Source organism: Myxine glutinosa, chromosome 6 (genome assembly GCF_964187855.1).
Source record: "Myxine glutinosa chromosome 6, kmMyxGlut1.1, whole genome shotgun sequence".
In the NCBI taxonomy this organism is placed as follows: Eukaryota; Metazoa; Chordata; class Myxini; order Myxiniformes; family Myxinidae; genus Myxine; species Myxine glutinosa.
In genome coordinates, this window is record NC_136266.1 from 151,319,821 (window position 1) to 151,341,717 (window position 21,897).

The 21,897-nt window shown below is 42.0% G+C and overlaps 1 protein-coding gene across 3 annotated transcripts in view; it reads left to right on the forward strand.

The window, feature by feature from the left end:
- The first annotated feature begins 1,351 nt into the window (after positions 1-1,351).
- LOC137428879 (uncharacterized) overlaps positions 1,352-21,897 on the forward strand; it is a 48,215-nt gene continuing 27,669 nt past the window's right edge. For 2 of the 3 annotated variants that reach the window (XM_078780753.1, XM_078780754.1), the window contains exons 1-2: positions 1,352-1,517; positions 5,484-5,916. In XM_078780753.1, the coding sequence (XP_078636879.1) occupies positions 5,496-5,916 (421 nt within the window). In that variant the 5' untranslated portion in view covers positions 1,352-1,517; positions 5,484-5,495. Of the gene's footprint in view, positions 1,518-1,577; positions 1,787-5,483; positions 5,917-21,897 lie in introns of those variants that run through there. The other variant, XM_068118727.2, reaches the window with a different exon arrangement.

Sequence of the window (21,897 nt, forward strand, 5' to 3'; positions counted from 1 at the left end):
GACAGCATGACAAGTCATACAAATGACAGCATTTTTACACACAAAGTAAAAACAGAAAACTATGTAATACCAGACAGCAAGATCAAGCTGTGAGCATCAGACAATCAAAATGTTTATTGATCAAGACGACATGTTATTTTCACAGCTCGGCCAGACCTGGATTGGACCAGGACCATTGTCAGGCTCTGCAAAGGAGGCAACATGTGACAAACTGGCAGAGACTTCTGGGAAGGTTGATGAACTATCTCTGCTCTGGCAGTGAGAGTGATGTCGCAGTCCTGATTCACAGGTTTAATTCCGGACCCTGCATGTAGTTCACCATGCCTAGGTGCAGAATTCTCTTTTTGTCCCCCGTCGCACCGCGGAGCGAAAGGGGGACTATTTGATTCATAGGTTGATGGGACACCGCAACACATTCTGGAAGCTGCTGAATGTGAATAAGGATCACCTTACCGTCTTGTTGGAGTGGGGGGAACGGTTGGGAGGGATGTTAGAGATCGCCTTGCGCTTCTGTTGGCAAGGTGTGAGGAAGATGCTTAAGACTACCACCTACTTTCCTTTTGGGGGGGAATGGGGACTGGGGGGTAAGGCTAAGGATGGTCTTAACCACCTGTTGGAGGTTTGGGGTAATACGTCCTTGGGGTAATACGTCCAAGACGTCCTTCTCCTGTTGGGGGGATGCGAAAGATGGCCTTACCAGCAGGGGGAGGGAGAGCATCGTGAAGTTACAATTCTCTCAATTCAACATGCAATGTTTCGACATTTTGCTGTCTTAACCTCTAATCCTTCCCAGGGAAGGTCTCATTTCTTGGACTGTATTATTTATTGCAAATAATCCATAACTGTATTTATTATAATCCTCTGTGTTGTGTATATTTTTGTGCACCCGTCATTCTGAAAGACTTTCCCCCTCCTCGTGTCATGAAGGAGAAAACAAAAATAAAACTGTGCTACTGGTGCAGGTTCGTAGATCGACCAGAATTTTGGTTTCGGTGTTTCCAAGAATAGTTGGATCGGGGGACGGGGCGGGGCGGGGTGGGACGGATTTGGGTGGTGTGAGAGGCGAGTGGCACTCTGAAGGGCGCGGCATTGCTGGAAAGGGTTCTGATGTTCTCTCATTCACTACGAGGTCAATAGAAGGGGTTGTGTGTAACTCCAATCTTCTTTCCAAGTCGACAATCAAACAACAACTGAACGAAAGGGAATTACTCTCATGCACCATGAATGGGAGTGGAAAAATGGCCGATCTGTGACTTCAGTTCCTTATCTGACGCCAATTGGTCAATGAACCATAAACTGCAACGTCATGTGGTGGAGTCCACATCAGCCCTCCTCCTCCACCACCGATGTCGAGATCAGTGGGTGGAGCTCGGTGAATGCGGGGAGGAAGAAGAACAATGAAATACGGTAACAGGAAAAATTGAATAACGAGGAAAAACTTCCGGGTGATCTTGTAAACCTTGAACTGTAACTGTGACGCAGATCCTCGTGTTCGGGTCGGATCTTCTGAGGAAAAGGTTTGTTCGGGTTTCTCATTTTATTAATTATTAATACTGAGAAAGATCTGTAAAACGATCATTCGAAGGGATTCTTCACAACAGAGAGACGGGGCCAACATTATGATTATACACCACGACATGTTAAAGAGCGATATAGGCATCACATCCGGTCATGAAGGACACGTCATATCCGGTCCGGTATTGGCCCTCTTGGGAATTTTGCACTTGCAGTCCATTTTTCGTCGTACGATCTTCGTTGTAAAAAGACGATTATAATCGCTTTTTTTGTAAGTATGGCATCATAATGGAAGTTTTAAAAGTTTCAATTGTTGTTCATAGGTATTTTATTCAAGTGATGCATTTATAACGTGGATGAATGAGGATTTTATTTGCTTGTTTTATCCAATCTATCGGTGATTGATCGAGACCTGTGTGGCAGGGTCGGTTATCCGTAATCGATATCTGTCAATATTATCTGTCCGAGTTTTCAAAAAGAGTCGGGAAACATGAAATTTAAGTTCTTGTTGAAGTTTCATCAGGAAAACTCCTTCATTTCATGTGAACTCGGGGCCCATTGGCCTTTTCACTTTTGGACCAAATTTTTATGGTTAATGGTTTGCAAGCTCTTACATCATCAAACACTGGTACCGACTGCAAAGCCGCAATGCAATGAGCCGGCGAGGCCAAAGCCTCTTGCCACTATTTTACCCACCAGTCCCATCACTATGGCATCAGTAGGTTAGGTAGTAGGTAGGTGTAGTAGGTACCGTACCGAGTTCAAAATGACACCATTTGCATTCTGGATGAGATTATAATTTATAAAATTTACTTCTTGATTAATTCCGGTGAATTCCGTCTCAACTTCGGATATTTCCGGCCGTGAAAAACTATCCCCTACGGCCGCGAGATTTCTAAAAAATAATTATTCGTCAATTTTACAATATTTGATGCCGTTTTCAGCGTCTGAAATGTGGTAAAAAGCTTTTTTGAATTTTTTTTTCAAATACAGTACTCGAATCTCATTGGTTTGTAACATTGGTGGGTAACATGTTTGGTGACGATTTTCGTTGAAGATATTAAACCAGGGCCCGTGCGGGCCCGGGGAACGAGGTTGGTCTTAAAGTATTTTAATTACAAATTTGAGGTGCATAAGATTGTGAATCAAACAAAGACGGGTGAAACTGAAACAAACTCCTATTGAACTTTTCGCAATTTTTTATGCATACTTCCGCATCCGCAAGATGGCGGCCTCCATTGAGCGATTTGGTGCGTCAAAGCTTGGAATGCTCAAAGGATCCAGCAAAATCTGGCTTTACAACATAATACGTATGCGTTCATTCACAACACCGGCTTAACCGGCTACCAGTTAAACAAGATTTGATTCACATAGATTGGCTTTCTACCTTCAGTACTTTATCAATGAACTAAGTTTCTGCATCGGTGATACTTTTCATTGAGTTCACAAAGTTAATTTATTCACTAAAGTAATTAATATCGCTAATGTGCAACATGTTAATTGCTTGATTATGAAGTATAAATGAAGTTATTAAAATGTATATCCCATGGGCTTTGTTCACTGAAAGTTTTATTTAAATATTTCAGGTATTGAGGAAGTTGTATGTTCTGATCCTTTCTTTTCAATGACGATGACCTCCCACCTCCCCCACAATCAAAGAACTCCAAATGATCATGTCATTGCAAGGGTCAGAACATGCATGATATTATAACATGTTAGATCATGTCATTGAAAGGATCAGAACATTCATGATATTATAAAATGTTAGATCAGGTCATTGAAAGGTTTAGAACATGCATGATATTATAACATGTTAGATCAGGTCATTGAAAGGATCAGAACATACATGATATTATAACATGTTAAATCAGGTCATTGAAAGGATCAGAACATGCATGATATGATAACATGTTAGATCAGGTCATTGAAAGGTTTAGAACATGCATGATATTATAACATGTTCGATCAGGTCGTTGAAAGGATCAGAACGTGCATGATATTATAATATGTTAGATCAGGTCATTGAAAGGATCAGACAGTGCATGATATTATAACATGTTCGATCAGGTAATTGAAAGGATCAGAATGTGCATGATATTATAACATGTTAGATCAGGTAATTGAAAGGATCAGAATGTGCATGATATTATAACATGTTCGATCAGGTAAATGAAAGGATCAGACAGTGCATGATATTATAACATGTTCGATCAGGTCATTGAAAGGATCAGACAGTGCATGATATTATGACATGTTCGATCAGGTCATTGAAAGGATCAGACAGTGCATGATATTATAACATGTTCAATCGGGTCATTGAAAGGATCACAACATGCATGATATTATAACATGTTCGATCAGGTCATTGAAAGGATCAGAATGTGTATGATATTATAACATGTTAGATCTGGTCATTGAAAGGATCACAATATGCATGATATAATAACATGTTAGATCAGGTCATTCGAAGCATCAGAACATGTGCAAGATATTATAACATGGTAGATCTGTGCATGTTTTCATGTTTAATGTGTTCGCTCTTACACGAGCTTTGGCTTTCGATACAAAAAAAATTATGATTTGAAATGATCAGAACATGCATGACGTCATATCATGCTCAATCAGGTCATTGAAAGGATCAGACCGTACCTCACCATTTTAAATTCCTGATAGTAATATTTACTTCAGTGTGGATTTTGAGTTGGGGGAGGGGGGAGGAAATATCTCAATCCACAAAACCCTTTGAGGAGTGGGGATATTGTTTCATAACACAATTAATATTATACGATCATCATGTTTTATTACTTTTGGAAAAAGAAGGAGCTTTGAAAAACGCCACAAAAACGCCTTGAAAGAACTCCACGGAAGCGGCAGGAAGGGTCGTGTTATTAACCCTTGGTGGGTATATAGAGTGCAGTAGATCTACGATCAGGTGTGATCGTCGTTGTGATAAGCATGGACAAATGTCTGAGTCCAAATCTATTTCAGTTCAGTGTGGAACAGCATTATCGACTCTTCAAATAGGTAACCAAATTTGTTTGTGGTTTATAATATTTTTACTTCCTGTAGGGGCCGTTACTCCCACCAAAACAGCACTTTAAGCGATTTATACACGTTAACACGGCAGGGAAAAACCACTTGTGGACGTGTGATATTATTACTATTAATGTTGTTTTGTAATTACATCAATTTTATGCTATTATCATTCGTTTTGTTGGTAGAAGCGGCCTTGAAAAAATGCCACAATATAGCTAACTTAACATTGATATACACCTCAACACGTGTCACCAATGGTGGGAAAACACCTTTAAGGGAGAAAACCCCACTTGGGATGGGGGGTGGGGGGGGGTGGGCAAATGAATGTGCTACAACGTTCATTGTGTGAATTGTGTTCATTGTGTGAACTACAACTTCTCCATTCGTCCTGTCAAGTTTGGTTGAGATTGGACAAGTGACGACGGAATGTATCGCAGTCAAAAATCATCAGACAGACAGACAGACAGACAGACAGAAAGACAGACCCCAAATTGCGTATTTTAGTATGATAATTAAAATAAATGCATTTCCCCATTTGTATTTGACGCGCTTGGGATATGCCTGGTCGTGCCACATCATCTCATCCACATTCCTCCCCTCATTCCCCAAATGAAATTGCATTGTTTTGGCAGATAAAATTGGTTTGTTGTTGTAGCTCAGCATAATGGGTCGAATGGTCTCCTCTAGTGTTTACTCTGGGTTTATTTTTGTCTCTGTAAATAAAAACTTGCATTCATTAGATCCTGATTGATAGGAAAACTTACAAAATGGGACGCAGTGGGTGAATGAAAAATGAATACAAAAGCCCGTATGTATTGGATAATTATTGATTGGATTGTCCATGGAAATGAATCACAAAAATTCCAAACAGATTAAGGAATATATCATGTATAACTTTTCTGTGAGTAACATAAACATTGTATCCTTGGCAGGTCATCGGTGAAATGGAGAGCTTCTTGGAATGGCTCCAATCACAAGGCCTGAGAGCAGAAACAGCCCAAGCAGTGATCGATGAGCTTGGAATTGATAATCAGAAGGTTATTCGAGCTTGTACCGAGTCAGATTCATTGCGGGACGAGCTCCTCGCTCTCTCCAAAGATAAATTACAATTTGCAATGTATGCTGACTTCTGTAAATTTATGAATTCTTTTTTAAAGCCACAAGATGTCCAGATTGCAGGTTCTTCTCTGTTGGGAAGTATTTTCGTCAACTTGGATAATGTTATTCGGGAACTTTCCAGTTTCTGCCAAAACTTTGTTAGATTCCAAAATGTGCAGCTGGAAAATCGTCCTTGTGTCTCTGGAATCGGGTTCAATGATGTCTGCAGCCTCCGCTCTCAAGATGATGGATTAAGATCCACGTCTGGTATGTGACTTTTTTCTACGACATAGCATGTCAACAAATATCTTTATCTTCTGCCATTGGTTTTTTTTAAATTATTTTAACTTGTATAAACTCTTTTGCTGCAGCTTTGTATTGTCTAATTTGAATGTATTTTTGATGTATGGTACAAAAGTCAATTTTTAGCTCACCTGGGACATATATCCGTGGAGCTTATGGGATGGCGCATCTTCAGTTCGTCCATAAACACTTGCAACTTCTTCTCCTAAACTGCTGATGGGATTGTGACCAAACTTGGCTAAAATTATGTTTTTTGGGGTTGAAACTTGTTTATTCACGGCATCCAAAAAAATCGAGGTCTCAGAGGTCTACCGTGGGTCAAAGTAAGTCCAGATTTGACCAACGCCACCCTCCTCCCCCCCCCCCCCCCTCCCACCCCAAAGTGGAACTACCGGGGATCAAAGGTCAGGGAGAGTGGGGGGGATCAGATTGGGTCCAGGTTTTAATCCCCCAAAATAGGTATTTGCTCTCTTCTCTGAAACCACCCACACGGTTTCGATGACACTTGACCACAACCGTCATCATCTGTGATGTACCAAAATTTGTACACGACATTAAAAAATCGAGGTCTCACGAGGTCTATGTTGTTGGGGGGGCGTTTGAGTTCCCCAAAATAGGTATTTGCCCGCTCCTACGAAACTACACACACAATTTCAATGAAATTTCACCACGACGTTCATCACCCGTAATGCACCGAAGTTTGTTAACAGGAAAAAAAAATAAAAAATCAGAGTTTAAGGGGAAGTGTGGGGGAAAGGAGGGTGGGTTATGATCTTCTAAAATTGGTATTTGTTCTCTTATCCGAAACTTCACACAATTTTGATGAATCTTGATCACAACCTTCATTACCCGTGATGTACCAAAGTTTGTTCACGGTTTTAGAAAAAAATTGGGGCCCATTGCCCCTATTTTTATTTTTGTTTTGTAAATTGTATTAAATTCCTCAGTGTTCCGTGTTAAACGGTGCATTTAAGTTATTGGCATGCAAGAAGTGGTTTGTTGTCTCTCTTTTGTCATAGAAGGCTTATCCTTGTTTTCCCACACTTTTTGAAAAATATGAATATGCTTCATCGAAGTCATATTGTAATCGGCTCCGTCCATCCGTCAGTTTGTCCGTCTGTCAGTCATGCTATCTTCTCCTGAACGGTTGTGTAAAAATTCACAAACTTGGTTGTTTTGATCACATGGCAATAAGGTGCAACATCAGTATCCTTTTGACCCCGCCCCTTGGGTACATTGCCAAAAAAATGGAATACCATGAGGTAGAAAACCAAAAATTGTAATTTGAGGCACATTTTTCAACATTTTTTTTATGGCGTAGCCCATAGGGCAAAGCCGTCTAGAACAGTGTTTGTCTGTCCGTATGTATGTGTGTATGTCCCCTCAAATGTACACCAATCAGAGCTGAGGATCTGGTCAAATGACAGGGGTGATGTGATGTCATGATGGCAGTACGACGGCTGACTCCACACTCCGCCATTTTGATTCCTTCGCCGTTCAGGCCGGACATATTGTTGAACCTGTCATGTGTCACGATCTGCATGCTCTACCTTTACGTTTTTCATTCAGTGTGAAACACGTGAAACGCATGAAGAGAAACACGTGAAAATAAGGATCTTTTATAACACTCGATTGTTATCGTGGCTGTGGTTGTTGTTGTTTGTGGGCTAATTCTGTGTAGTTTTATATGTTTCTATTGCTTCGCAAAATATGTCTACTCTATATTAGTGCTGGGCGATAATCGTGCTCTAGATTTACTATCGCGATAACGATAATCCATATTTGTTATCGCGATAGGTGCTGCGTGTGCGCAGTCGGGATAGAATTCACCTTGAACCCGGACATTGACAGTGCATTGACTGCTTTGAGTGGTTGGTGTGTTTAGTTTCTCTCAAGGGATATACCTGTATTAAATGCAGCGCTATAAAATTAAGCAGATAATATAATATAGAATGTATATTGTTATGTTTGTAGGGGGAAGGCAGTGTCCAGGTAGAACCTTAGGTATTACCAGGTATTAGGTCCAGGTATTACCTTAGTCCAGGTAGAATTGCACAGGTGGTGTGCTCCGACTGTCGTGAAGAAGAAGAAACACTCATGTATCATAAGTAGGGATTCCGGAGACAGTATGTCGTGCAAGCGCGTATCTTCGATCCCATCACGAGGGGTGGGGTTATGTTAATTAGTTTGGGATTAATTGTGAATCCCCTCTATGTAATGGCCTCTGGTCAAATGACAGGGGTGATGTGATGTCATGATGGCAGTATGATGGCTGACTCCACACTCCGCCATTTTGATTCCTTCGCCGTTCAGGCCGGACATGTTGTTGAACCTGTCATGTGTCACAATCTGCATGCTCTACCTTTACGTTTTTCATTCAGTGTGGAACACGTGAAACGCATGAAGAGAAACACGTGAAAATAAGGTAAATATTCAAGAAATTCAAGAAAATAATAAAATATTCAAGCAGGTAAACTATAGGTTTGCACGCCGTCCCTCAGTCCGTCAGTCTGTCAGTCTGTCCGTCACGCAAAGAACAGTTTTCTGGACTTTTTAAAAAACGCTTAATGCTAATGATTTCAAACTTGGCACATGGTTTCCTTATGATAATTTACAGGTCAGGTTCGAACTTCACGACGTTTCGATCATTTTTGACAAAGTTATGGCACTTTGAAATTTGGGAATTCTGATAATTCTGATGATCCTTAACTCAGTGCCATTTTAAGTTTTAATTTCCTTTAAAAAAGATTTTCTCTGCAATAATTGGACCGATTGAGATCAAATTTTCACCATAGGGGGGACTCGGTCTGTATAATATTTTAATGGTAAGTATGACGTCACAGGTCACGTGGTTCGGCCGCCATATTGTTTTTCATGAAAACACGAAAACCCCTTTTTCTCTGCAACGGCTGAACAGATCGAGGCCAAGCTTTGCAGGCAAACTCGCATACCCATGACGAACAAAAAAGTCAGCGAGCATGACGTCATGCGTCACGTGGTTTTAGAGTTGACGTTTTAAAGCATGAACCTTTAAAACCGAGCCCCTCACTCAATTTTGATGCAATCGAGGGGAAACTTCACAAATCTGTTCAGCATGTCAATCTACTAAAATGTCCTTTTGGAATTTGCGACAGGGCACATGGTTTGGCAGATATCGTTAATTAAACGAAAATATTTTTTAAAAATGGATATCTCATGTTTATTCGAGTTCTCCTCAAGCTGCACCGCGCGCCCTGAGCCTCGTCTCGCGAACGTCAACAGCGCGACACAGCGCGCTCTTTTGTGAGGGGTGGAGCCAAGCCGAGCAACATATATATATATATATATACACATCGATCATTGATTGTGAACCGGAAAATATAATAAATTACTGATATTTAGCGACTCGAAAGGTTCTTTATCAACAACTTATTTTCTCGTGCTTCTGCTGACCTGTCTGCAAGGTGTATAAATCGAAGTCCCGAGTGCGAATCACAGGTGAGCCCGTCCTGAGGTAATTAGCGATTGGGAGCGATTCAGAATCTGTGGGTGAATAACCCTTGGTAATTTCCCCAACAGTTTTCCGGATGGCAGACTGCCGGTAGGGGACATGTATTGCAGCGCAATACTCAGAATGCTTGTTTTTCCTTGTTCCTTATGACACACGCAGCACACACAAGAAAGAAATCATGCATTTACCACACTACATAAAAGCGACCGGAACTAGGACATTCAACTACTGCTGGTGCCACAGGCTTCACATCGCACTACAAGCAGGCAGGTCTGCGTGGTCATGCCCCAAAGAGCAGTGATTGGTCCAGGATTGATTGGACCAAGGACTGCTAAGATGGGACAATTGGATTGGTGGAGTAGGCACGGATGACGTCAGCGCTTTGAGTATAAAAGAACGTTCTGCCCGACATTCTCTCTCCTCTTCGTGTTCTTGTGGCTGGCTCTGGTTTTCTGGGTTTGGTGGCGAACGGTCGTCTCCCTGGCATTTTGTCCTCTCTTGACTTCCTCGCATATTCTGGCTTTGGCGGTGAGCGGTCACGATTTGGGGACTTGCTCTGCTTCGGGAGTTCACGGCGAGTGGTCGGAGTTCATAGCGCTCCTGCGCGAGGGGAATTCATTGACGAGCACATGAACATTTTGTAGCGCTCTTGCGCCACAGACATTGGAAGTCTGGACGATCAGGAAGACGAGCGCGGCTGAGTGGACTGCGCAGCGAGGCCTAGTTCCCACCCACGGGCAGTGCAGTCTGCGGTTTCCCGCGCAAGGGCGTCGGGGCCTGACTAACCGGGACAATTCCTAACTAGGTTCAAGAGCAGCTCGGAGTTAAGTGCCCACAAAAATAACACGCATTTAATTTTGTTCTTTTATATTTCCCTTTGTCTGTATTCGGGTCTGCAAGGGGACGTCCCATTTAGGATATTGGCCTTATCGCGCATTTTCTTGTTTGCTGGCATTTATTTTCATTAAACCTGTTTATTTGTACATTTTAATTCCGTGTCGGTTTGAGTTCATTGATTATCCAGGTGCGAAGACGTCGGGTGCAAGCCATCCAGGTAGGTAAGCTCATCATCCTCCTTTCCCTCACGTGTCAATAATATAATAGTCATTTTTGGATTGAACGCCTCGGAGTTAAAGCTCGTTTGGTTATCCGTGTCGCCCTGCGGTGTTCACTTCAGGGTAGTCACATGACAATATTCTCCAAGATGTAATTTAAATGGTATTTTAATTAAAACGAACAACCAATTGAGGAATGCACCGAAAGGCTGCCGATGTCGAAATCGCCGATCTGTTTGAGTTCACTTTGTCTGTGCACGAAGTTGAGCACTAAAGGCAACATCTTGTTAAATATCGACAAGGTGAGCGTACTCTGTGTGTGGAGTTTTGGCTTTGAAGACAAGGATAAGCAGGTAATCTCGTTATTCTCCTCACCGTTCACGATGGACCAGACGAGAGGCAAACATGGCGATGTTTCGTTCATTTGTTTATTACATTTTTGTCACGACATGGGATTGCTTGGCAATTATTATTCCCAAAGTGCAACATCAAAGTTGTTCTTTAATGGCCACTATTATCCCACCTTGTGGGGTCTGCCGGTTGAAGCTTAGCCCAAGTCATTTAAGAACTGGCTGGTGAAGCCTGACATTCGCCTAGTTAGTTTGCTCCCACCTTTTGTTCATATGTTTGTTGTACCGTCCACCAAACAATGATGACTCCATTTACATCTCGCTGTCTGACAACATCGACCAATTCTATCCACTCATCCCAACTCTCTCTCTTCCTCATATATGCGACTTCAACTGTCATCATGCCAGCTGGCTGGGTGTGGGTCCCTCTCGCACCAGCCATGGTACCTCAGCAAAGGACTTCTTTGACTCATTTGGATTGACACAATCTCTCACTTTCCCAACCTGGATCCCAGTTAATGGTACGCCACTCTTCTTGACTTGGTTATGACTAACTTCCCTGCAAATGTCTGATGTTCTTCTTCTGCTCCAATCGGTTCATCTGATTGTTGAAGCTTGTTAAAGTGGTCATCTCTCTGGCTGTTCTCAGAGAGCCTCCTCAGCACCGATGTGTCTGGCATTTCAATCAAGCTAACTGGTATGGTCTTCAAGCAGCCAACAAACGTCTGGACTGGTCTCCCATCTCGACTGCCTCTGACATTCTGACATGAATGGAATTCTCTCATCTCCCCTTCCTGTCCAGGCTGGAGTTCCTCAAGGCAGTGTTCTGGGCCCTTTGCTGGTCTTCATTAATGATCCATCCGACTATGGAAAATCCTCTCTATCTTTTTGCTGATGACTCCACTCTGTGCCGCTCCATATATCATCCCTCAGATTGGCAGGCAGCAGCCTCTTCACTCTCTGCAGCTCTGGATAAAATCACAAACTGGTCAAGCAAGTGGAACATGTCTTTCAATCCTGATATATCTCACACCCTCACGACGTCTCTCCAAAAAGACCGACTGGACAACCCTCCCATCCACTTTCTGAATAATCCTCTCCAAGAAGTTCTGTCACTCAAGCTTTTGGGTCTCACTATCTGCCATGATCTTTCCTGGGAAAACCACATTTCAAATCTGGCCTCCAAAGCCAGTCGCCGACTGGGCATCCTCCGTCGTGTTCAGTCCTTTCTTTGCACGACTGAGGTTCTCACCACATACAAAGTGTTCACCCGCAGCTCAATGGAGTACTGCTCTCCCCTCTTCATGTTCTTCATGCTGTGGAAACGAAAGCTTTTAATATCATTGGTATCTCATGTGATGAAGCTGATTCTGAGGGCCTTTCACTCTCTCACCGCATGCAGATTGGTGGTCTTTCTGTCTTCTACCGACTCCTCTCAGGCCTAGCTCCCCCTGCTCTGTCTGTGCTCTGTCCCCCAAATATTCCTTTAGGATGCATATGATCTGCCAGCAACCCGCTTCTAGTGAAACAGCCAAAATCATGACTCTCTGCTCACCTTCACTCTTCATTCCTCTTTTCTCCCACCTTTGGAACAAACTCCCACACTCTCTTCAATCCCACTGCTCCTTCCAGGTGTTTAAAACAGCTGTTCACCACCATCTCTTATCTTCCTTCATCCACAACCTTTCTTGGTCTTGATCCGACTATGGAATCCATTTCCTCTTCATGCCTGTTTTCATGCCAAAAGTATCTCTGTTAATTCACCCCAAATTCACCTTTTTAAAACTCCGACTTCTTTCGCGAAAGTCCTAGTCGTGTCCATTTGTCTTGTACCCCCCCCCCCCCTGACCCCATCCTTCTCCCTTCCACAGATCTCCCGATGTCCCTGCTCTACTGTAACTTGTGTGCTTCCCTCTCTCTCTCCCTCTTGTCTCCCACTCCCTTTATTTGATGTTTTATGTGTCAATGTTTAAGTTGTATGTGTTGGCGCTCTTACAGAGCCTCGACTTTGTATAAGAAAAAAAAAAAATTCTCCACCCTTGAGGAAATTCTGATCATGTCCACATCAAATTGCAAGTTTGTTCTTCTTCACAATCAACTGTTGTTCATCCTGTCCATTGAACTGTCTTCCAATATAGCAAGGCTGACTGGGATGCCTTGTGTTCTTTTCTTGTCGATGTTCACTGGAACTCAGTCCTTTGTCACAACCCATCTGAAGATGCCAAGGAAGTCATTGAGTGGATCCCTGTTGGTGTGGATCTCTTTCTCCCTTCTTGGACCCACCAGGTGAAACCATACTCTCAGCCATGGTTCACTCCGGCTTGTTGTGCTGCCATCGCCCATCGCAATTACTTTTTCAACCAGTATCGAGCTCGAGAGAGGCACATTTTTTGCGAGCAACCACTGTAAACGAGGATTGGAGAATGCGAAGCGACCGAGTGCAGAATCTGTTTGTAATTCTATCTCAAATAAACAGCTCGGTTCTGGAGATTTTTGGAGAATTGCTGTCAGCATTTTCAACCGTGATCAGTCATCGATTCCTGTCCTCTTCAATTGCCCTGAAGTGCTTTTGATAAAGTCAACCTCTTTGTTGAGCATTTTTCTGCAAACTCCACACTTGAAGACCACGGACAAACATTGCCTGTTTGTCCTTCCCGTCTTGACACCAGGCTTTCCACCATCATCAGCACACCCAGGAAAGTTGCGGAGATAATTCAAAGGTTTGACATTTAAAAATCTACTGCACCAGATAGAATCCCTACAATTGCTTTGAAGATGTGTTCATTTGAACTGTCTTGTGTCCTCTCAAAACTGAATTGATTGTGCATGTCAAAGTCTGTGTTTCCACTCAGCTAGAAGCAGGCTTCTGTAGTCCCTGTCTTTAACGGCTCCGGTGAGTAATCAGATCCTTCTAACTATCGGCCTGTTAGCCTTCTACCCATTATCAGCAATGTGTTTGAATCCTTCATAAAACAACAACTCATGACTCATCTGGAAACCCACAACCTCCTAACTGATGTGCAGTGTGGCTTTCGACAGTCAAGGTCTACTGGTGTTGTTCTGTCCCTTATCACTGAACATGTGAAGAGGGCTTTGTATCATCGTGGACAAGCCAGGGTTGTTTCTCTTGACATCTCAAAGGCTAAAATCAAAAGGCATTTATGGAAAATTGCTTGATACAATCTCTGATTTCCTTGAAAATCATAAAATATCTGTGTTACATGAGGGACTAATTCCCTGTCCATAATACAAATTTGAGTGTTATCCAGGGTCTGTCCGAGCTTGGGCTAGGAGTTCGGGCTAAGAGTTGGGGCTGAGAGTTGGGGCTGAGAGTTGGGGCTGAGAGTTGGGGCTGAGAGTTGGGGCTGAGAGTTGGGGCTGAGAGTTGGGGCTGAGAGTTGGGGCTGAGAGTTGGGGCTGAGAGTTGGGGCTGAGAGTTGGGGCTGAGAGTTGGGGCTGAGAGTTGGGGCTGAGAGTTGGGGCTGAGAGTTGGGGCTGAGAGTTGGGGCTGAGAGTTGGGGCTGAGAGTTGGGGCTGAGAGTTGGGGCTGGGAGTTGGGGCTGGGAGTTGGGGCTCGGAGCTGGGGCTCGGAGCTGGGGCTCGGAGCTGGGGCTCAGAGCTAGGGATCTTTGTTCTTTTCACATTGCTTTCGACTTTTTCATATTTCTCTTTCGTCATTCTAATTCTTGCTGCTTCTTTTTTTCCCTCGGCCAGCAAAGGTGGATGGAGGTTATGTTTTCACCTCTGTCTGTCTGTCTATCTGTTTGTCTGTTTGTCTGTTTGTTTGTTACTTGGAAAAAAGTAAAAGGTCAACACAAAAAAGTTTACTATTTTTGAGATCAGCATAGACCGGTCAACATAGGCCAAAGGTCAACCACTTTTTTCAAATTTCTAAAATCATCAATTATAATCCGATTGACTTGAAATTTGAATAGGATTTACATGTCAGCGGACTGAATTCAACCACCAAGTATTTTGAAGATCAACATTGGCCAAAAGGTCAACATAGGCCAAAAGGTCAACATTTTGAAATTTCCAAAATCCTAAATTTTCATCCGATTGACTTGAAATTTGAATATGATTTTCATATCAGTTAACTGAATTCAACCAACAACTATTTTAGGTCAACATATGCCAATAAGTGTATACATAGGTCAACATACATAACTACAACAATCAACATATAACAACATATATGCATAGCAACATAGGTCAACTATAACAATATGCACCAAAACTATATCAACTATAACATAACATAGTCAACTTTAACATAGGTCAACATTTTCAAGTTTCTATAATCCTCAATTTTCATCCGATTGACTTGAAATTTGAATAGGATTTTCATTACAGCAAATTGAATTCAACTACCAACTATTTTTGAGATCAACATAGGTCACAAGGTCAACATATTCCAAAGGTCAACACTTTTTTCAAATTCTTAAAAACCTCAATTTTCATCCGATTGACTTGAAGTCTGAATAAGATTTGCTTATCACCAGACTGAAATAATAATAATAATCCATACAAAGCCCATCCATACAAATTATTAGCATCATAATACATCAAATAAGAACTATCGTTTGTAGCATCATAATTAGAAAGATATTTGTTGTTAGCTTTAGCATATCTACTCGAACATACTTGAGATATTCCTCCTCGTTTAGCCTTTTCTATCATCAAAAGCATATCTACATCACTGATCAAATCCAAACCTGTTTTGTCATTTTTAACATCGCACTCCAAGCTAAACCAGGAGCAGTGTAATAGTGAGCAGGGTCTAAACCATTGGAATTTTTATTATGACAGACGCTTCTAAAAGTCTCAAATACATCAGCCAATAGTAGGACATCAATTTTGAGATACAAATCATGATACTCACCAAGATTCTTGATGTTGTATTTTTTCCAAACATTTTGTGCATGTACATAATCTTTATCAGATATATGACTATTATTTAATTTATTATAGAAATTTTCTTTTGAAGGAAGTTATGTTTCATTGAATCTCTCAAATGAGTCCATATAATCATAGGGGTAAATTCCCTTTTGTGTTAATAAATCTTTATCTGAAAAATACTCAAAGACATGGAAACTCTTTTAGATTTTGAACTAAGTTGGCCAATGGACTTGCCATGAATTTAAATGTATCAATAAATCTGATATGATCTGAATAAATATGAATCTGATCTGAATATGATATGATCTGAATCTGAATAAATATGAGTTATAGGAGATGTATGAATTGTTTTTGTGAATGAAATGTATTTCTGATCCGTGTTAGGAATTGCTGAAATGTCTCCAGATGTCTTTGAAAGTTCATTAATAAATAGATGCGTATCATAATGAGCGTTGTTATGAAGAAAGACAGGAATGAAAGAGGGGAGTTTATAATTAATATTACAACTTTGATGAGCCGGACCTCTATATTTACCAGTGAGATGACGATGATCTCTCACCTTTAGGCCTTCACCAATTTTCTCCTCACAAATATGACAGACAGCCTTTGACTGCCTAAATTCTGTTTCTTCTTCTTTTGTTAAGGACATTGGTTTATTCGTTTCTCTCATTATCTTGGTTAATGGAACACAGTCTTTTTCTCGTCGTTTCACAAACTCTTCTGAGGCATTTGAGCCTCATTACTCTTCTAACTTGTTGTATTCATCACATACGGATGATTTGATATAATAACAGAAACCACAAGGAGTATGTTTTTGATATTTACTCGTGTAAGACCCTTTAGGGTCTGGAGAAGCAGTATCTATTTTTTCCAAGATACTTTCGAAATCTGCATATACCACAAACGGATGTTTGTCTGTTTTCTTTTCATCTTTGAACGTAATCTTTGATTCTTTTACTGGCATTTTAATTACCGTTGATTTATGATCACCACAATAATTTGAATGTTTATCCAATCTTTCCTGAGTATGGAAGGGGTTAAGACAACGCATACACAGAAATATTTTATTTCGTCTTTTACATATTTGTGAGACTTGATTTTTCTAGATTTTTTATGTAAGCATAATGAGAATTTTCTCCTTCGTTAAAGTAGAGAAGATTTATATGTGGTTTATTTTTCCTAATGTTTTCAGAGATCTTTAAAACCTGAATATCGTTTGTTTCAGTTGGACTATAAACATTAACTGATAACTTATTCATTTTCTCGAATTTAGGAATATCTCTTAATGCCATTGGAAACTTTAGATTTTTAACATTCAAGGTATTATGGATTCGTCACTTCCGTCTTTGTGGTTTTCATCCACTGGAAGCATTTTTAGTTTCATATACTATTATTGTTACAGTTTGAATGTGAAATGGAGATAACTGTTCAAAAGTAGAAATTAGTGTTTCAAAAGAAAAACGAAATGGATCGGGAGAAACCGGAAGAAGAGGAAGCGGAGGCTGAAGCGGAGCAAGTGAGATCGGAAGAGAAAGGCCGATCTGCTTGGATGTGTCGAGCGGACGTTGGTGAACGTTGGTCACGAGCGCAAATTGGTTTCCCCCGGAAAGGGATTCCTGTGACAGTGTCGCTGTGGCAGATAAACCTGCGTGACGGGTTTTGATGTGGGTTCTGAAAGTGAGTCGTTGTTGGAGAGCAGGTACGCCTCCATTACGGGCCCGTCCGCCATTTCCCCTCGCACCAGCCATTTCACCTCGCGCCAGCCGTTAGCCTGGTTCGCGTGTGTCATGGATTTCGCCTGGGAATTCGCGGTTCTCTGCTTGGGAGCCGCTGCTAGTTCATATCAGCGTCGTTGTCTGGTGAACTGAAGGTGTGAATTCCCAGTCGCCTTTTGGGTGAACTTTTGCCTGACCGACGTCGGCCTGACACCTCGCCAAGCGGCTCTTCGGCAGCGTCGACTGTCAGCCGTCCTGGATTCAGGTCTCAGTACGACCTGTTTTCTTGTGATCACCGGAGCGTGGATCGACTTTGGGCCGGGGGCCGTGACTGTGACTTTGGGGGTGTTACAATTCGCTCACATGGAGTACCGTGAGTTATTGAGTTAAGAAACTGGTGGTACCATCATAGGAATTTTATGGTATTTGTTGTGCAATTGAGATTTTACTGTACTTGTGCAAGTTGTTATTATTGTGTGATATTAATACAATACTTGGTTTTTGGTATCAACTGTTTGGTGTGGTTTCACCATTGGTCTTTGGCACACAGAATAGCACATCTTTCTGCCGTGACTCCTTTCGGGGCTCGGAGCTACACAGTGACCGGGTATTGGGGAGGAGCACGTAACAGTATCTTCATATTTTTTTATCACGTGATACCCTCTCAGGTTTTGATTGTTGTGGATGAAGATGTGCGAGAACAGACCATAGGAAACATTTATTATCTTTGTTTTGAATATTGATAATTGCCTTTTTAAGTTTAATTACCCTCGGAAGATCAATGTATGAAGAGGCTTTTGGAGGATCTGATTTAAGAATGTGAATGTCTAAGAAAATAATTTTACTAATATTAAATCCACTTCCTACAACTGAATTATCCACATCTTGCTCTTGTTTTACAAGTTCATCATAAACACCCGTTGTTTTAAAGTCTTGGTATGATATAAAGTATGAAGGTGAATGAATCTGGTCTGAAGGTGAATATCGGAAAGACAAAGGTGATGGCAAGTGGTAAAGCATGTGGTGAGGTGGAAAGAACTGGGAAGTGGCCGTGTGCTGTGTGCAGGAAGGGTGTCGGAGTGAACTCCATTCAATGTACAATGTGTGCTGAGTGGGTTCATCAAAAATGTAGTGGTCTGAGAGGGTCATTTACCAGTGTGGCAGCTACATTCAAATGTAAGGTGTGCGCAGAGGGAGCTGCAGATGGAGGAAATGTTGAGTTGGATCTTGGAGACGGCGTGAAGCTGGAAGGTGTGAAAGCATTTTGCTACCTCGGAGACATGCTTAATGGAGAAGGTGGATCAGACTCGGCAATGGTTCCTAGAGTGAGATGTGCATGGAAGAAGTTTCGGGAACTGAGTGGCGTGCTGATGAGGAGGAGAGTGTCGCTGAAGCTGAAGGGAAAGGTGTATGCTGCATGTGTGAGAAGTGTTATGATTTATGGGAGCGAGACATGGGTAATGAACATAGAGCAGCAATGAAGGCTGGAAAGGGTGGAAATGCGAATGGTTCTATGGATGTGCGGAGTATCGTTGAGAGAGAGGAAGACAAATGATGAATTGCGAAAAATGATGGGAATGGAGCCTCTGATTGATGTTGTGAAGAGGAACAGGTTGAGATGGTTTGGTCATGTGTTGAGGAAGGCTGAAAGTGACTGGTTGAGAAGAGTGATGGAAATGAATGTAGAAGGAAGTATAGGACGGGGAAGACCGAGAAAGACTTGGCCAAAGATGGTGGAAGAAGAAATGCGGGCAAGGGGGTTAACAAGGAGATATGCAGAAAATAGGGCAAAATGGAGAAGATTGTCATGGGGACCGCAAGGCTAACCCCTGCTCTAGCAGGGAAAATGGCCTTAAAATGCATGTTGTTGTTGTTGTAGAATTCATCTTCGTGAAGTTTTCTAAGAAATAAATAATGGTTATTGTGAGAAAACACGAGTTGGGAAAATATAAAATAATTACAGGGGATGGGATGTTTCTTTCACCATATCGTGAGGGTAAAGGTATGTATCTTGGTAGAGGATATTGTTGCGGTTTTGAGTTTTGGTAACAGTCAGTATAATGAAGGTTAAATTTCCCCCTCATAGTTAGTCACACAACAACATGTAGCCTCGCGATAGTGCAGTTATCTCTTGGTATTTGTGAGAATAGTCCTTTCCTGTCTTAGTTTTGCGTTGAGTCGAGTAAGGAGAATAGGTCCTTCTCCTACTTCCATTGCCTTATCCCACCTCCCTAGCCTCATGCACCTTTGTGCTGCCTTTGGTTCTTTTGGTGCGAATTAACATGAGGCAGGCCTAGGAGGGGCGGGACCGAATGAGGGCGGCAGAGGAGCTGGCGGTAAGCGCGAGCTGCCAATCAGGGCTCAGAGGGTGTGGCGGCAGCACTGCGTCACAGGGCCAGCAGGAGTTGGCGAGCAAAGGAGAGTGCGGTGAGCAGGGGAGTTCGAGCAGCAATTGAGGTATGAGGACTGAGTTGGCATTGATCGGCAAAAGACGCGCATGAACCAGGACACGCGCTCGTATGAAAGTAACGCTCGGTTGAGCTTGAAGCCAAGCCGCATATAGTGCATTGAGCTACGCGAGTGATAACGTGCTGTGTAACCGCCAGCTGCGCTGAGAGACGCGTACTTTTCATTCCTACCTCATCGGCTGCCTTTTGTTCGGGAGACGCGCTACGAGGATCCTTCCACCACCTGCTTGCTGCCTTCGCGGGACGTGCTGGGACCGTGGAGCGCCGGACGGGGCCGTTCCTGGACGACCAAGTCGGCGTGTTTGGCCTGCACATCATCCTGCCTGCAATTCCCTGTGTGAGTGTGACGGGCCCGAGTCTGGGAGTTAAGGATACGACTGATTAAGTGCTGCTCTGTGTCTCTGCTTCTACCGATCCTTGTACATACGTGAGAATAATAATTAATTAAACCTGTGTTCTTCCTTCCATTCGATCGTTCCTGTGATTTCCTCATTGACTGAGCGTGGTACGAATAGAACCGCTCGAATCGGGGTCCAATATTTAACGGTGACTACACGGACCACGTGGTACGCAATCCGCTCGGTGTACTCAAATTACACATGGCTCGTGCGAGGCTTGGTTCCCCGCTTCCATGGCGGCGCGGGTATTTAGGTACGAGCGAGACTTGGTCCCGAAACCCTACCTTGCATTTGCCCGGAAGAGGCGTTTCAAGTCTCTCGGTTCCGCCAAGCCCAGAAAGAACAATGGGCTTAATCCTCCCTTGGTAAGGGGAAGAAGGGCGGCGGAGAACCGTAACAATATTACAAAACAAAGAGACAACGAGGTGTAGGAGAACAATTTAGAAATAAAGGAGATGGATTAATTGATACTCTAATGGGTATAGGTTCAACAATTCTTAAACATAAGGACCTGATAGGTTCAACCGCTTCGGCCATGGGAAACGTAGCGAGTGCTATAAAGAGTATAAAAGCCGCTCAAAAAGAGTCTCATAAATTACAAGCTATCAAAGCAATTAAGAAAGGTAAAGCTCAATTGTCTCCTCAAGAACGTCAAAAAATAATTCAAATATTTGGGTCGGGGTTTCAACGATTTTAATGCTGTATAAATACAAGTATGGAAGCAATTGATAGTATCTATGATTTGGATGATACGATTATCATTTCAAACTCCACTAAAAAGGAAGACTACTTTGAGGTAAATGCTATAACAGGAACAGACTGGAATTGAAACGGAACAAAAAGTTTTGAAATAAATAATGAACAAACTTACTTGAATCTAGCTGATAATTTCTTGTTGTGTAAATTTAAATTCACTAAGGCTGCGAATAACACTAATGCTACACTCGTAAATGATTTCTGGAAAATGTTTGATAGTGTCCGTTTGTATATTGGAACACAAGAGGTTGAAGCGGTTGATTATGTCTCTGCGACATCTGAAATGATGAAATTTACACCATATTCGTTTAGTGATAGAATGGGTAAGGGAGCTGTTGAAGGTTTTATTCCTGATATGTCAACGGGAACAAATGCAGACCCTGGTTATAGTCAAAGGAAGGCGATGTATAATGATGGAACAAAAGCAGAGAATAGTTTTACCGTAGCAGTACACCTTAAACATCGTAGCGGGTGACATCGGGTGACATCCTGACATGACATGACATCGAAGGTATATTTGGATTTTGTGATTATGATAAAGTTTTGTATGGTCTTAAAATTAGATTTCAACTACAAAGGAATGATATTGTAAATAGATTGCTTTCTGGTGCTGCTAATGCTTTTAGTGATGATAATAAATTTGTTATTAATGATTTGTGTTGGTATATTTGAGAATATACTCCTCATCTTAAAACGGAAGAGGTGTTGAATAGAAGACTTAACTCAAAGAAACCGCTAAATGTATCATACCTTAAAATAAGATGCCAACACGTTAAACTCGAACACACTACCTCCACTTGGAATTTGGGTGTTC